Genomic DNA, 16,770 nt, shown 5'->3' with positions numbered 1-16,770 from the left:
ATATTAAATTATGTTGATTCTGTATTCTTTTATATTTACTCCATAGGTGGTGTTTTTGTTTTAGAAAGCAGTTATTTTGACAGGGTTCAAATTGCAAATTCTGTTGCTTAGGCAGCAACTTCAGTCTCATATTTTTTGTCTTTTGCTGAGCTGCTTTGAGTCTATTCTGATCTTGCATGGTTCAGGAGTTTGATAGATGTGGGTAGAGATTACTTGAAGAGTAATTATGATTCATATTGTCCTGATTTTTGTTTAAATTGTGTTGGGTTTTCTTGTGATGCACAATTAAGTTATATGGAATCATTTGATTCTTTCAAAGCATACTTTTAATCTTTAGTAGGGGATATGGAAACACCTTTAATCTAGACTAATGTAATCCCATTATTAAAGCAATGCCCTTCTTAGGATTCTGCTCAATGATACATGTATTTATGAGATACTTTCTCCCTGGCTGGTGGGAATATGAACTTTTCCCAGCTTTCTGTGATCTTTGAGACCTGTTCTGCCTACTTCTTTCCAGTGTTTTTTGGTCTGGCCTCAGGTAGTTTCATCTTACTCATGTGCATGACAGTGCTTAGCCCACGGTAGATGGTACTTCTCCCCAGAATGCATTCTCTCTCTCTCCCTCTGAAGTGCCCTCCTCTTTGTTATTCTGCTCTGCAAATTCTAGCAACCTTGGCCTCTGTGAACTTTGATCACTGTCTCCTCAGCACAGTGAGTCTTCTGGATTCTGTTCGAGTTGCCTCCCTTTCCTGGTAGACTTACCGTCAGTTGAAGGGCCCACATTGATTTCTTTCCCTCTCTCAGGGTTCACAGTAATGTGCTGCCTGTTGTCCAACATACGAAAACTTCTGTTTCATTTTTTGCCCCTGATTTTCTGTTTCATTAAGGTAGGAAGGGTAAATCAGATCTCTCAGTTATTATTTGTATATTATAGCTTTATATCATAATCTGTAAATATTTTTAAAACCTTAAAATATACGGAATGTTACCAGTCAAATGAAAACATTAGTCTCAGTTTTCCCTACTTTCCATGCAGAATTTTCAGTTTGTAACTGGTGACATAACTTGAAAATTCTCTTCTTCTTTTCCGTCCTTACATCAGAGTTCTGTAACGGTGTCTTGTAATGCTTTATAGCCAGAATATACCGAGTGAGCCACATGTCATTAGCAGTTTTATAGTCAGTACTTAGGTATTTATAGTTTGAAAAACAAGGCATTTTCTAATGAAAAGATTGCATCGGTACAAGACAAACAGTGTATAGGGCTTCCCTGGTGGCGCAGTGGTTGAGAGTCCGCCTGCTGATGCAGGGGACACGGGTTTGTGCCCCGGTCCGGGAAGATCCCACATGCCGCGGAGCTGCTGGGCCCGTGAGCCATGGCCGCTGAGCCTACGCCTCCGGAGCCTGTGCTCCGCAACGGGAGAGGCAACAACAGTGAGAGGACCGTGTACCGCAAAAACAAAACAGAACAAAACAAACAAACCAAAAAACAGAGTGTATAAAATAATCATGACCTGAGAATGATGGTAGAATTTTTTAAGTGGAGCAATAAGATCAGCCAGGTCACACTGCATTTGTATTATACAAACACAAGGTTGATATGATGTAGACTCTAAGCTATTATTTTTACACTGTGAAGTAGATTGGGTGTTATTGTGTCTCATATAAGGAAAATGAGTAGTTTGAATAATCTTGCATTTGCATGTTCAAAATCTGGAAAAGTACACTGAAGTATATGTTATACAGTTTCTAGAGTACACATTTCTATATACAAAATGAATTATTTTCCTATCATAACTTTTTTATTAGAATAATTTATATTATAGAATTTTAAAGATATGTACTTTAAAACTACTTTTTAGATACATTTTAAAGTACACTTCATTTTTTTGTTAGATAGTAAGTACATTACATATTTCAAATAGGTGAATTTTGCTGCCAAAATGAATAGGCATAATAAAGTGAATTTGACTAACTTGGGTAAATTAAAATCAAAACACTTGTACACTTATTGTCAACTTAGGAACTAAGATAAATTAATTAATATTGGATTTAAATAACTTGATAAACCATCCTTTCTAAGATTCTAATTAATGGGAGAAGTCTAGACTGCACATGTAATCTTATAGTATTTGCAAAGTTTACTTATGATTAATTTAGTAGATACTTATTAAGCACTATTTATGTGCTTGTTACCATGTAAATATAATTGAGTTATTTGTAGTGAGGTGGATGGACCTAGAGACTTGTCATACAGAGTGAAGTAAGTCAGAAAGAGAAAAACAAATACCGTATGCTAACACATATGTATGGAATCTTAAAAAAAAAAATGGTTCTGAAGAACCTAGGGGCAGGACAGGAATAAAGACGCAGACATAGAGAGTGGACTTGAGGACGCTGGGAGGGGGAAGGGTAAGCTGGGGCGAAGTGAGAGAGTGGCATGGACATATGTACACTACCAAATGTAAAATAGCTAGCTAGTGGGAAGCAGCTGCGTAGCACAGGGAGATCAGCTCAGTGCTTTGTGGCCACCTAGAGGGGTGGGATAGGGAGGGTGGGAGGGAGACACAAGAGGGAGGAGATATGGGGATATATGTATATGTATATCTGATTCACTTTGTTATAAAGCAGAAACTAGCACACCATTGTAAAGCAATTATACTCCAATAAAGATGTTAAAAAATAAATAAAATAAAAAGTTTATTAAAAAATATAATTCTAAATTGATAGTTCAGTTAAACTGTCTTTGACTTGTTATGGCCATGATATATGAGCTTCTAATTTGATATGCACCTTAGTTTTATGGCTTCTGGTATAAGAAAGTTCAAGTAGCTGAGAAAGAAAAATCAAGATTTCACTTAGAAAATTTGTGAGCTGTAGGTAAAGCTTGTCTTAGCGTTACTGGGAATACAGTCTCTCAGTAGCAACAATGATTGCTAACACTTAAAAAATGCCGTCTGTGCTAGGTTGTTAACGCCTTACTTATATCAACTCATTTTATCCTCACAAATAACCCTGTGAAGTTGGTTCTTTCATTTTCCATATTTTCCATTTGAGGATAAGGTAGCAGTGAGGTTAGATTATCTGACCAAGGTCACACAGCTACTATGTGGCAGTCAGAATCCAAAGCCAGGTAGCCTGGCTTCAGAAATCATTTTAGGTCATTCCCCTTTTAGAGCCATCCTTCCTGTTTGATTCCTTCCTCCTCTTTCTTCTTTAGTGTCTTTGACCTCTTATCATCATCTGGTATTAACTATCCTTTGGAGGTATCTGGCATTGTTATAATTTTTTATTTTATTGAAGTATAACTGATTTACAATGTGTTAATTTCTGCTGTACAGCAACATGATTCAGTTATACATATGTATATATATTTTTCATATGTATATATATGTATATATATATATGTATATATATATATTTCATATTCTTTCCCATTGTGGTTTATCACAGGATATTGAATATAGTTCCCTGTGCTGTACAGCAGGACCTTGTTGTTTATCCATACTGTATAACAGTTTGTATCTGCTAATCCCAAACTCCCAATCCATCCCTTCCCCTCTCCTCTCCCATTTGGCAACCACAGGTCTGTTCTTTATGTCTGTGAGTCTCTTTCTGTTTCATTGATAAGTTCATTTGTGTCACATTTTGGATTCCACATGTAAGTGACATCATATGGTATTTGTCTTTCTCTTTATGATTTACTTCATTTAGTATCATAATCTCTAGATCCATTCATGTTGCTGCAAATGGTATTATCTAATTCTTTTTTATGGCTGAGTAGTATTCCATTGTATATACCTACAACATCTTGTTTATTCATTCGTCTGTCGATGGACATTTAGGTTGTTTCCATGTCTTGGCTATTGTGAACAGTGCTGCTATGAACATAGGGATGCATGTATCTTTTCAAATTATAGTTTTGTCTGGGTATATGCCCAGGAGTGGGATTGCTGGATCCTATGGCAACTCTTAGTTTTTTGAGGAACCTCCATACTTTTTTCTAGAGTGGCTGTACCACTTTACATTCCCACCAACAGTGTAGGAGGGTTCCCCTTTCTTCACACCCTCTTCTGCATTTGTTATTTGTAGATTTTTTTTTTTTAAGAATCAATTTTATCTATCTATCCATCTATTTATTTATGGCTGTGTTGGGTCTTCGTTGCTGCACATGGGCTTTCTCTAGTTGCATCGATCGGGGCCTTCTCTTCCTTGCCATGTGCAGACTTCTCATTGCGGTGGCTTCTCTTGTTGTGGAGCACGGGCTCTAGGCACGTGGGCTTCAGTAGTTGTGGCTCGCGGGCTAGAGCACAGGCTCAGTAGTTGTGGCACACAGGCTTAATTACTCCACGGCATGTGGGATCTTCCCAGACCAGGGATCGAACCTGTGTTCCCTGCATTGGCTGGCAGATTCTTAACCACTGCTCCACCAGGAAGTCCCTGTAGATTATTTTAATGATGGTTATTCTGACTGGAGTGCGGTGGTACCTCATTCTAGTTTTGATTTGCATTTCTCTAATATTTAGTGATGTTGAGCACCTCTTCATATGCCTGTTGACCATCTGTATGTCTTCTTTAGAGAAATGTCTATTTAGGTCTTCTGCCCATTTGGGTATAAATTTTTTATGTTTTAGATGTGGGTAGAAATGACCAAGTCCTGAGATATTGGTAATAAGTTATGCTGTAAGTAGTTCACTCTGGAATTCCAGTCTTCTTGTTGTAAACAGAAAATTCTGTACTGTTTATTATTTATTCAGGGCTGTTTGTAATGTTCAGATAGTTACCAACAGTAGAACTTTTCTATTCATCTTTATCCTTTACAATCAGATTCTGGTATGCTATCTAATGTTCTGTAACAAAAATGTCACTATAAACATAATTACAGTAGTCTCCCCTTCCTTGTGGTTTCACTTTCCACAGTTTCAGTTACCTGTGGTTAGGAGTCCAAAAATATTAAATGGAAAATCCTGGAGATAAACAATTCATAAGTTTAAATTGCACACTATTACGAGTAGTGTGATGAAATTTTGTGCTGTTCTGTCTGGGATCCCCAACCATTGACATCATCTGCTCCTGACATCTAACCATTGACACTGTCATGCTCAGTGATCCAGGATCACCTAGAGCAGATGATCCTCCTTCTGATGTACCATCAGAGGGTCAGTAGTAGCCTAGCCCTGCATCACAATGCCTACTTCATTCACCTTACTTCATCTTATCACACAGACATTTCATCATCTCATATCACCACAGAAAGAAGGGTAAGTGCAGTCCAATATGAGAGAGAGAGAAAGAGAGAGAACACATTCACATAACTGTTATTAAAGTATATTCTTACAACTGTTCTATTTTATTACTAGCTATCGTTGTTAGCCTCGTACTGTGCCTAATTTATAAATTAAACTTTATCATAGGTATCTGTGTATAGGAAAAAACATAGTGTATATAGAACTTGGTAGCGTCCATAGTTTCAGGCATCTACTGGTTGTCTTAGAATGTATCCCCCACAGATAGAGGGGAACTACTCTATTGATCTATTTGTTTTGGATTTTTTTTGTTCTTGAAATACCTTGTTAGTTCTTGGAAACATGCTTAATCCTCTAATGTTGTGGGAAAACTGACATAAGCTTCTTAAAATTTGTGTTCAGAATTGATTGATGTTTCATTGTTATCAAGTACAAAATTTCATTTTTACCGGTACATACTGCCTTAGACACACAGTTGAGCTGTACGTCATCTGCCATTCGATGTCAAATGATACCAAAAGTGACCTAGTAAGCCACAGTACTAAAATAATCAAAGGTTTAGTCAATAACTCATGAAGTTTGATGTACTAGTATTGATAAACTAATTAAACAGATCTGCCTGTGTTCTTCCAGCCTACTGGGGCTCTGCTATGATTAGCTTTACAGCAAGGAATATTGTAACACTGAGTGAAAGTAACTGATAAGAGAATGGTGTAGTCACGGAGCTTTAAGTACTCCCATTTCTGATCACAGAATGGTTTCAGGGAAAGTAGGCTTTCTCTGCACACCTGCAGCCAGTCAGTGCATAGGCCTCTTGTGGTCAATTTTGATTGATTCTTAGAACTAGAACAAATTTAGTGTTTTGCAACCTTCTGTGATTTAATAACGTTATGCTTTTTGCTATAACAGTCACAATAATCCTTCTCCAATAGTGAGTAATTATAGCAGTGCCTGGTAGCTCAGCTGTGGTTTGAACGTTTCAGTGTTCCCAGTATAAACTCCTGGATATATTCTGGAGTTCATAATTCAGCTTTACAAGTTGGCTGTACAGTTAAGTAAATAAAGGTGTTGCTGAGAAAATACATCCCAAGAAGATGAGGGGGTGGGTGGATCCTAACCCATTCTTGTTTCAAAAGTTTCCTGAGAACTGTAGACTGAGATCCGAATATAGTTGGTAAAGAGAAATAATATTTTAAATGATTAATTTTCTAAAAAAACCCCACAAGTTAAAGACTTTTGAGGCAGTCTTCTTAATACCTATTGTTTTCTCACAGTATGTTGATGTCCTTTTAGACATCTACTTCATGAATTATATCTATTGGTGGTAAGTTAGATCCTAGGTATAGCAATCTAATGGGAAATGTCTTTTTTTTTTTCCAGTCTCTCATTGGGCTGTGATGTTGCATTCAGCTGATAATTATTGGGCTTTTACTATATTGCCAGGCTATGTGATAGGTTGTGGGAGTATACAGATTAATAAGGAATTGTTCCGGTACTAAATAACCTCATGTTCATTCCAAGGTGAATTTGAGAAATATCTTATTTAAAATACATCTTGTGTGTTGATTTGATATATTTAAATTGGTATAAATCAGTCAACCAGCAAGTGTTGGTTGCTTTTTGGCACTGTTGTAACTTAGGAACTTTTTTTTTAAACATCTTTGTTGGAGTATAATTGCTTTACAATGGTGTGTTAGTTTCTGCTTTATAACAAAGTGAATCCCATCTATGCATATACAGATATCCTTAACTTAGGAACTTTAAAATCTGGTTGGGGAGAAAATCATTTATAACTCAAACAATTAGATAAGTGCTTCTAAACTGAGATTTAAGAATTTTAAAAATTTATATTTCCATTTAAATATAATCTAAAACATTGGGTATATTTTGGATCATTTGGTTGCCATCTTGTATACTAGTACCACGTAATATTGGAACCCATTTTTTGTATTCTTGTGTGAGATCACTTGATTCCATGATCATTTGAAAATTTCATGGACTTTAAGGAGCCTAAGTGGGTTGATATCATCTGTAGATGAGTGGTCACTTGGGTGAGACTGCTTTTCATTGATTGGCACTAAGAGGTGTGTTTTTTTAGAGTGAATTTGTTCCTGATTGGCTAACGTTCAGAAGCAAGGGGCTGTCACAGGTTGGTTGACTTGCAAAAACTTGTTGATTTAGCTGAGTTTTTGTCTGTTGAACAGGTTTAAAATAGTTCTGGTGGCTACATGTTACCAATGCTATAGAAAAAGCCATCATAGGAATGTGGGAACTTAAAAATATTTTCAGTTTCAGATTGTTTATAATGAACATTTTAAAATACTTTTATAATCAGAGAAAGTACTATTATTCTGTGTTGGAGGATGTCTAGAAAGATGAGATTCACCCCTAAAATGAAAATGTCTTTATTGTTTTATCTGAATATAAAATTAATATTCATTGTAAAAAAATTAAATAATATAGAAAGATGTAAAGAGTGAGGGTCACTGGTTAATGCCGTCACCCAGAGCTAGTCACTGTTAACATTTTACTATATAAATTTTTTCAACTTTTGTGCTTACCTGGTTTGAATCCTGGTTCTTCATTTAATAGATTTCTGTATTGGTCAAGTCACTTAACTTCTCTGTGCTTCGGTTTCTTCACCTGTAAAACAGGAAAGGTAATACCTGTTCATTGAGTTGTGAATATAAAATGAATTAATCTAAATATAACATGTAGAACAGTGCCTGACACATAGTTAAGTGTATAAATATTTGCTACTATTACCATATAATGTCCATTCTAAGACATCTGTTTTCTATTTTGAAGTTTATGCAGTTGGAACTTATCTTAACAATTGAGGGTGGCTTACAATTGGCAGGGTTTTTTCTTCCTCTCTTTGAGGTCTGTAAAATTATGGTACATCTTACAATTGGTGGTTTATCTTAGAGTGATAAAATACAATATATGTGTATCTATTTTTTATTAACACAGAAGTGCGATCATACAGTGCATACTGTTTTGCACCCTTAAAATTTTTTACAAGGACATATTTTCAATGTCAAGTACAGATTTACTTAATTATATATAGTGACCACATAGTACAGCATTATATGGATGTACTGTAATTTGTTGTACTGTTCCTCTCTTAGTGGAAATTTTATTGTTTCATTTTTGCTTTTGTGGAAGATTTTGATTAGTAGAACTTGGGAGAAAGTAGGATTGATAAACTGAGTGGAGATTGAGACAAAAAGTCAAGTTATATTTGGGGACTCTTCCTTGTTTGACTTTAAAGGAAGATTATGGGCTGTATTGAATACTGAGTTAAGGATTTTAGGTTTCGTTTTTAAGATTTTGTGGATCTATTCAGCACTGAAGAGTAATTGGAAATATGTTTTTTGTTAGTTTCACCTATAACCCTGTCAATATAGTACAGACGAATCGATGGCTTTCATGTTAAAATGGTGTGTTTAGCATTTTATCAATGATAAAGACACAGAAAGTATGTTCATTAAGTTTTCACTTGTGTCCATGAAATTGTGAAGAACAGCAAAATAGGTTGGATTAAAGATTAAGATCTAAAATTATCTGAGGAGGGTGCCGTGACGTGTTGAATTTAAGTTGTTGAAAATGTCTATAGGTAAGTAAGATATTGCCCTCCTTTTAAAAGAAGGACAATTACTAGGACAATTACTCGAGTATGGATTGATTTAGTCAGTAGCGCATTTGGAAAAAGTATATGGGTTTTTTGTTTGTTTGTTTGTTTTTTTGCGGTACGCGGGCCTCTCACTGTTGTGGCCTCTCCCGCTGCGGCTCCGGATGTGCAGGCCCAGCGGCCATGGCTCACGGGCCCAGCCACTCCGCGGCATGTGGGATCCTCCCGGACCGGGGCACAAACCCGTGTCCCCTGCATCGGCAGGCAGACTCTCAACCACTGCGCCACCAGGGAAGCCCTCGCTTTTTTTTTTTTTTTTTTTTTCCCCAAAATCTTAACTAGTTTGTGTTGCTTAGACTTCATTTGTAGTTTGGAATGCTGTACTGAAAAAAATATAGACAAATTGAGTGAGTTCAGAAGGGAACAGACAGGATGGTGAAGGAACTCAAAACACTGCTGTGTCAAGGGAAATTGGACTGTAAGGGAGAGAAGGCCATGACAGTTGTCTTTAAAGAAGTCCAGATTGGTTACTGTGATATAAAGTATGGCACAGTATAGCACTGTTTTCCTTTTCAGCATTGATTCCACCTATTTCCAGCTACTTCCCCTCATTTCCCATGCTCTTTGAACATTCCATTACTTTTAGATATGTACTATGGGGATATATCAGAAAATTAATCAAGCAATGGTATCTGAAGATATTTGAGAAGGGAGATACAAGCTACAAGCAGTGTCTGAAGGAAGCAGTCGAAGAATTTCAACTCAAATTCCAATTTTCATTTAATTTTTCTGCTCATCATAATTTTGTTATAAATTTAGTGATTAAATTGACTTTGAAAACAGTTTTCAGAACACACTTCCGTCCTTTTGGAATTTTTATTACATTAAATTGATATTGTCACACATTATTCTTACTGAGCTGAAAATATCAGGTAATGTATATTGGAATGTGACTATTACCATAGAATCAGAGTTGGGCCTCAGCACCTTTTGACAGATGAGGAAACATAAGCTCCCATACCATATAGTTAGTGGACAGAGCCCAAGGTCTTTATATTATTTGTATCCCTCATTTTGAAAATACTGTTCCAAATCAGTTAATATTTTAATATTCTTGTATGAGTTTTGCTCAAGAACTTTTTTTCCCATCAAGAGGAAGGACAACTTGATAGGATATTGCTGTTGTGGATTGGATTATTAAAATGCTTACTTCACAAGCTTTTTCTGTTTCTATTCATTATCCTACAATACATTATCTTTATTTTACCATCTAGGCTATGAGCAGGTTCAGTTATTTAGTTCAGGAAAGTTGAGTGTGGATTTTAGTATAGAAAATTTTTAATTTTCACTCTGGCTAGGATTAAATTATTTTTTCTTATTCACAGATCAAGAAGTTAGTATATGTTTACCTGGTCCGATATGCTGAAGAACAGCAGGATCTGGCACTCTTGTCCATAAGCACTTTTCAGCGAGCTCTGAAGGTAAATAATAGAGTGAGTAGGCAAATAGCTGCAACGTTTCTGCACAGTTGAAGGTGTGTCATTTAAAGAAGTGGAGCAATAATCCACTAAATGGTACAGTCATGTTTTGAAAGAGTTAAAAGGCCTCTCACGGTCCCTATTCAATGCCCTTAGAAAATAATTTATTATTATAATCAACTGGACTTTGCCTTGTATGTTCCTTTATGTTCAATATAATCATTATTGTGCCTCAAAGAGCTCTTCATCATTACACCAACTAGTTGTTGAAGGTGTACAAAGAGGGGACATGACTTTTTTTAAAGATAAAATTTATGACGTGCAGCATTTTGTTATTATGAAACTCTAAAACCCCAGCATGTTTAGTAATATGTGATCAAGTAGAATTATAACCATTACTTTTCTTGTTAAAACATTATTCAGAGAAATAAACATTTATTTAATTCTCTTTTTCCTTAGCCATTTCCATATACTGGGTATTTAAATTAAGTAGCCTGGTTTTCTTTGTTTTTTTTTTTTGCTATTGTTGTATTACATCCTATAAGCACCTGTTAACTGTATCATAAAGATGTATTTAAAATATTGAAAACTTGAAATTTTGATGAATATTTTTGTACTGTCTTTAGGACCCAAATCAACTAATTCGTGCAAGTGCTTTGAGAGTTCTATCAAGTATTAGAGTGCCAATTATTGTACCTATTATGATGCTTGCTATTAAGGAAGCTTCTGCTGACTTATCACCATACGTTAGGAAGAATGCAGCCCATGCAATACAAAAATTGTACAGGTTGGTACTTTGTAAATAATACCAAAGATCCCTAATGTTGTGTGGAATGTTAAAGCCCCTGGAGGCTTATTTTATTAGCGCTTATAACTAGTCTGTCCTTAAACTAAGTAAACTCAGTGACTGTGTTTCCCCTGCCCACAAACATTCTTTAGACATCTTTAATTTTATTTTGGTTACAGAGACCCGAGGCAGGTTTTTATTTGTGAGCCTGTTAGGGCCTGTGATAATTTATGGATTTTATAACTTAAAAATAATCAGAAGTTGAATTATCATTTATATAGTCCATCTCTCATTACACATACACATATGTTATTAGAAAATTAAGATTTTTTTTTCCTATTTATTGCAGGGTAGAATCTTAAGTGTGTTATTGTCTCAATTCACTTTGTTACCCCTTCTTCCATCTTTGATCCTGCTGTTCCCTTCCTTGCCTGATTCTTTTCCAGAGCTATTTTATTAAATATTATTTTAATACTGATTTTTAACTATAGCACCGTACCATATTTATATATTTATTAAATTATCGTACGATACCTTGATCTCTGTGGAAAACACATTGCCTAAATAAAATAATTATTATCTGTAATCATTTGGTATTATTTTCTGTTACCATTTATTCCACAAACTTTTATCAAGATCATTTTGTGTTTCTAGTGTTGTGTTACATGCGTAAGATGTATGAAAACGATAGAGAATGTGGTATCACATCCCTATTGAGGGAAAAAAATCAAACGTATGCCAAATAATTAAAGGCAATCTATAATTGAATAAGATATTGCTATATGATATATATGTACATACAAAGGCACACTAACAATGCCTTTGATAGGATAGGGCTCAGAGATTATCATATAGGGTTTCATAAAGTAAAGATGTAATGAAATGGGATTAGTTAGGAAAGACTGGAGAAGGGAGACACTTGTTGGCATTTGAAAGAATTAAAAGGTTTGAATGTTCAGATAATTATAATGGTCAGTAGAAAACTTATATAATGTTTGTGAAAAGTAAAAAATCATTTTCTTAGGTTAACTGTCAGACAAAGTTATCTCACACTTCTTAGTCATTATCCTTTCTTGTTATCAACTTACAAAATAAGATCCAAGCTCACTACGATAGTTTAAAAGCCCATCACTGGGCTCCATTTAACCTCTCTTTGTCTTGAATTTACAGTCTCGTAGCTCAGTACTGCCTATTAGTCCTCTACATAAAATGTTTTTATCTCATTACCATCTTTTGTTCCTCCTTTAGTCTCTACCTAGAATATTTCCTACTTTTTCCAGCTCTAAAGTCAAGTTGTTTAAGATTCATCTGAGATGTCACTTCCCAAAAGAAACCCTCCACAACCTTCCTGCCTCCATTGGTGTCCTTCTTTATCCCCATAATCCATTATATATACCTCCAGTATGATTATGTTTGGGACTGTCTTTATTAGACTGTCTTACTTATCTTTGTATGCCCATCGTTTAGCTTCTCAATAAGTGAACAATTGAATTCTATGCTAGGAAGAAATTATTTTATTAACAATATTTCAGTGCTTACAGCTGCTATTTAGATGCATCTGTCAATTCTGTGCGTATGTGGACCTTTGTTTATATTTCTTGGTTTTAGATGGCAGGTTTTATTATACATGTCTCTATCAGTAAACTAGAACGGTACAAAATTCTTATTTGGAAATTCTGTATATATTTTTTTGACAATTATGTGGCCATGCTCAAAAATGATTGCTATCCTGTTATTTGCCCCCCAGTTAAAAAAAGATTTTGTGGTTTATCTACTTGCAATTACTTTCTTAAGGCTTTCCATAAGAAGTGGATTTGTTCTTTAAATATTTTCTTAACAGTATTGGTATCTGGGTTTAATTAATATGAGCAACTTTAGATAGAAAGATTAGGACACATCTGTGGGAAAAATCAACCCGTTCCACTTTAAATTTGTTTTCTGTTTATTTTTGTCTAGACATAAGTCTCCCCCACTTTAAAAAATTTTCAATATCCTTGAAATGATTAGCTTCCTTTAAAGTTAGAATTAAAGGAAAAAAAACTTAATGTAAATTTTGTTCTTTTTATGGTTTAGCCTTGATCCAGAGCAGAAGGAAATGTTAATTGAAATAATTGAAAAACTTCTGAAGGATAAAAGCACCGTAAGTAATATCTTTTTATGTCCAAGTAAAATTGTGCTTTATTTACATAGTATCATTTTACTGTTGTATATTTGATATAATTATTCTTATTTATTTTGAAATGGTATAAATATTAATGGAGCTCATTAAAATCCTTGAAGAATAAAAATATCTAGGTAAAGAGAAAGATTGCATTTGGACTTTTAGTTCGTTACATGTTTCTTCATCAGAATCTGAAGAAGAGAAAGTTGGGGAAAGAAAATTCGTTTTTTAACCTGTGGCTAAATTGTTGACTGCTTTTAAGGTCAGCCTTTTTATTTTAAGCAATGATTTATTAGGATTTTTAAAGACTGAATCACTTGGGAACAAATAATTATTTTAAAATGAAGTATTCAGTATTAAAGAGATAATGAAAATTTAGAGGAGTGTGTTTTAGTATTACAAGTGTGCTGTTTTTTTCTTAAATACTAAAATCTTTTCATATGTATAACACTGTTTTATTGGCTAGGTAGAATGATCTTACTGGGTAAATTTCCCATCTTTTGGGAATGTACATGTCTCTTCCCCCTTCCTATTCCACTCCTATTCTTTGTGTGTAGTGACATGATAATGAGGTCTAGAAATAGTGATGATGCGTGGGGTCTCTGAGCAGACCTCTGGAGGAGCTGGTGTAATGGTATCTTTGCTGGAGGCTTCTGCACCCATATATATGGCTCAGAACTATTCAGGAAAAGGATTCCAGCTCATCTTAGGATGGTATCACCCAGGTGCACGTATATCTGTATATAGCAGCTATCTGATACAGTAACCACTAGACTCACATAGCTAATATTATATGGCTTAGCATATGGTCTGTCTTGGAGAATGCTCAGTGTGTATTTGAGAGGAGTGTATTGGGTTGGCCAAGAAGTTCGTTAGGGTTTTTCCATAAGATGGTTTGGAAAAACCCAGCCAAACTTTTTGACCAACCCAATATATTCTGCTCTTTTTGAGTGGAGTGTTCAGTAGATGTCTCTTGGGTGTAATTGGTTTATAGTGTTGTGCAAGTCTTCTATTTCTTTGTTGATCTTCTTTCTTGTGGCTCATTGAACGCAGAGTGTTGAAGTCTACTATTGCTATAGAGCTGTCTATTTCTCCCTTCAATTCTGTCAGTGTTTACTTCATATATTTAGGAGCTCTGGTATTTGGTGCATCTGTATTTATAATTGTTTTACCTTCCTTTTGTCATTGTAAAATGTCTCAATCGCTAGTAACAGTTTTTGTTTTAGGGCAAATTTTTAGGGCTTATAATTTCCCATGTATAAAGTTTTTGTTTGTGTTGAAAGAGCTGTTGTATATAAAATCCTCAGCACGTGCCTGACACTATAAAAGGATAAATAAGAAACAAATGACTCAAAAAGAAATGTAAAGAATACAATTTCTTTGTAAATTTAGAATGTCTGTTCCTGGGTTCTGACCATTTATTTCCAAAATACAATAGAAAAAAATATTGTACTTGTACATAGTAGGTCTTTAATAGTTGTTGAATAATTGTGAGAATTAATTTGTTAATATTCTTGGTGATAGTAATTAGGTATTTTTTATTATTTTCAGTGTTTTGCTTCCCAAATGGTGTGTGTCATGCTCAGAGTTCATAGGTAGATCCTTTGGGAGCTTTGACTGTCTATCATTTATAAGGCACTCTTCATTCCTAAAGTGTTATATAGGATACGTTTATTTTTTAAAAATTAAAAAACGACCTATATCTATTTTTCTCTCCATATGAAACAGCAGTAGTTTATACTGAATTCTCTAATTCCAGAGCAAGAGCACAATGTTCCTTCCAGTGTCCTACCTTTTCATATTTGTAACTTCATTTTTTCCAACATTAAGAAATGTGACTTGCATTATCCACAATATATTTACTTATTTACTCAGTCCCAGAATGCAGATAAAGTATTGTTTCAGAATTGCTAACATGTACTCTGCGAAGAGTAGTGAGATGGGGACTACTAATTGAGTTAAATATTGGTTTAGAGTTATATTTATTGTTAGCCTTACTTCTTTGAATGCTGTTGTAAATTGAAATCGCTTTATCATTGTATGGTTGAACTTGTTATATTGTTCTCTAAGAAAGCTATTGATTTTCTGTGTGGTAATTTTATATCCTGCTTCTTTACTGAATTCTTTTATTGTTTGATTTAGTTTTATCTTTCAATCTCCATTTGTTTTATTCTGGAAAATAAATCATATCATTTGCAAACAGATAATTTTACTTCCTCTTTTCCAATACCTATGACTCTAATTTTTCTTGTCTAATTATATTGGTTTATAACTTTAGTACAGTGTTCAGTAGTAGTGGAGATGGTGGGCATCCTTGCCTTGTTTTAGTTTAAAGAAAATGCCTGTAATGTGTCTGTGTTAAGTAAGATGCTGACCGTGAGGATTTTCTCTTTATCTTTGAAATATAATAGTTTTACCTGGTGTCTCAGGGTTAGTTGATATGGGTCAATTTTTTTCCTAGTACCCGGTGAGGCTTTTTAAAATACAGATTTAGAATTTATGTTATTTCTGGCAAACTGTTGTTGTTGTTGTTTAAGATTAAGTTTTAAATATTTATTCTGTTCAGTTGTTACTTTTTCTTCTTCAGGGATTTCAATTTTCTCTAAGTTGGATCTTCTTTGCCTGTCTTACATTTCAACCATTCTCTCTCTAAACCTTTTTACTTCTTTATCTCATTTTCATTCTTTTGGTTCTTTTTGTTCTTTTCTTTAATGCCCCTTCAGTTGTTTCAGACTGTCATAGATCTTTGTGAGGTTTTATGATGTATACATGAAAGATAACAGTCTGGGATTTAGGACTTATTTTTCTACTTATATATAATCGAAGTTTGGAGAGTCTCTGTATTTTAATTATGCTTAGAGCTTAAGTTTTAATCTTTTTGCTTTTTCTGAGTTTGGGTTGAGAGATTCAGATTTCCCTAGGTACTTGTCTACACAGTATTTAATTATGTTTTGTGAATGTTTTCTGATAATTTTTTCCTTTGTATGGTTATAATTTGATGTAGAAAGGTTAAAAATATTCTGATATCTATATAGATATTTATGGATCTTATCTTTATTATTACTTTTTCTTGTCATGTATAATATATTGAAGGGATACAGCTATATTTCTTCCCCCCCCCAATTAATAATGTTAGCATTGACATTTGAAATCAGTAATCCTAAATCATTTTTGTTTAAAAATTTCCTAATTAAATGAACCAGGTCTTATTTATTTCCACATTTTGAAAAGGAATTTATTTGCTGTCAGCAGGAGCTTCTTGGGATCATTATGATGATGATGATAACATTGCTCTTGCTACTGATAAATATAAATTTGAAAGGTGTTAACATGTTTAAAAACTTTTCTTTCTTTAACCTCTGTTAATTATGAGATATACCTTCTGTTCCTTCTTTTAGCCTAAAGGAAGATTTTCTTGAAGTTGAGATCTCAAAGAAAATTAGTTGTATAATTCTCATGTTA

The 16,770-nt window shown here is 34.4% G+C and overlaps 1 protein-coding gene across 6 annotated transcripts in view; it reads left to right on the top strand.

Annotated features, from left to right (window-relative positions):
- The window catches only part of AP3B1 (adaptor related protein complex 3 subunit beta 1), a 283,649-nt gene that overhangs the window by 73,127 nt on the left and 193,752 nt on the right, over positions 1 to 16,770 (top strand). For all 6 annotated transcript variants that reach the window (XR_014296557.1, XM_082651961.1, XM_082651959.1 and 3 more), the window contains exons 4-6: positions 10,268 to 10,363; positions 10,987 to 11,147; positions 13,221 to 13,287. Coding sequence is in view for 5 of the 6 variants with exons in the window: in XM_082651961.1 (XP_082508087.1) it covers positions 10,268 to 10,363; positions 10,987 to 11,147; positions 13,221 to 13,287 (324 nt within the window). In the remaining variant the exon portion in view is untranslated. The remainder of the gene's footprint in view (positions 1 to 10,267; positions 10,364 to 10,986; positions 11,148 to 13,220; positions 13,288 to 16,770) is intronic.

The sequence above is a fragment of the Grampus griseus genome (assembly GCF_964374135.1).
Source record: "Grampus griseus genome assembly, chromosome: 3".
Lineage (NCBI taxonomy): Eukaryota > Metazoa > Chordata > Mammalia > Artiodactyla > Delphinidae > Grampus > Grampus griseus.
Note: the sequence above shows the minus strand (reverse complement) of the source record. Positions and strands in the feature narration are given on the sequence as shown.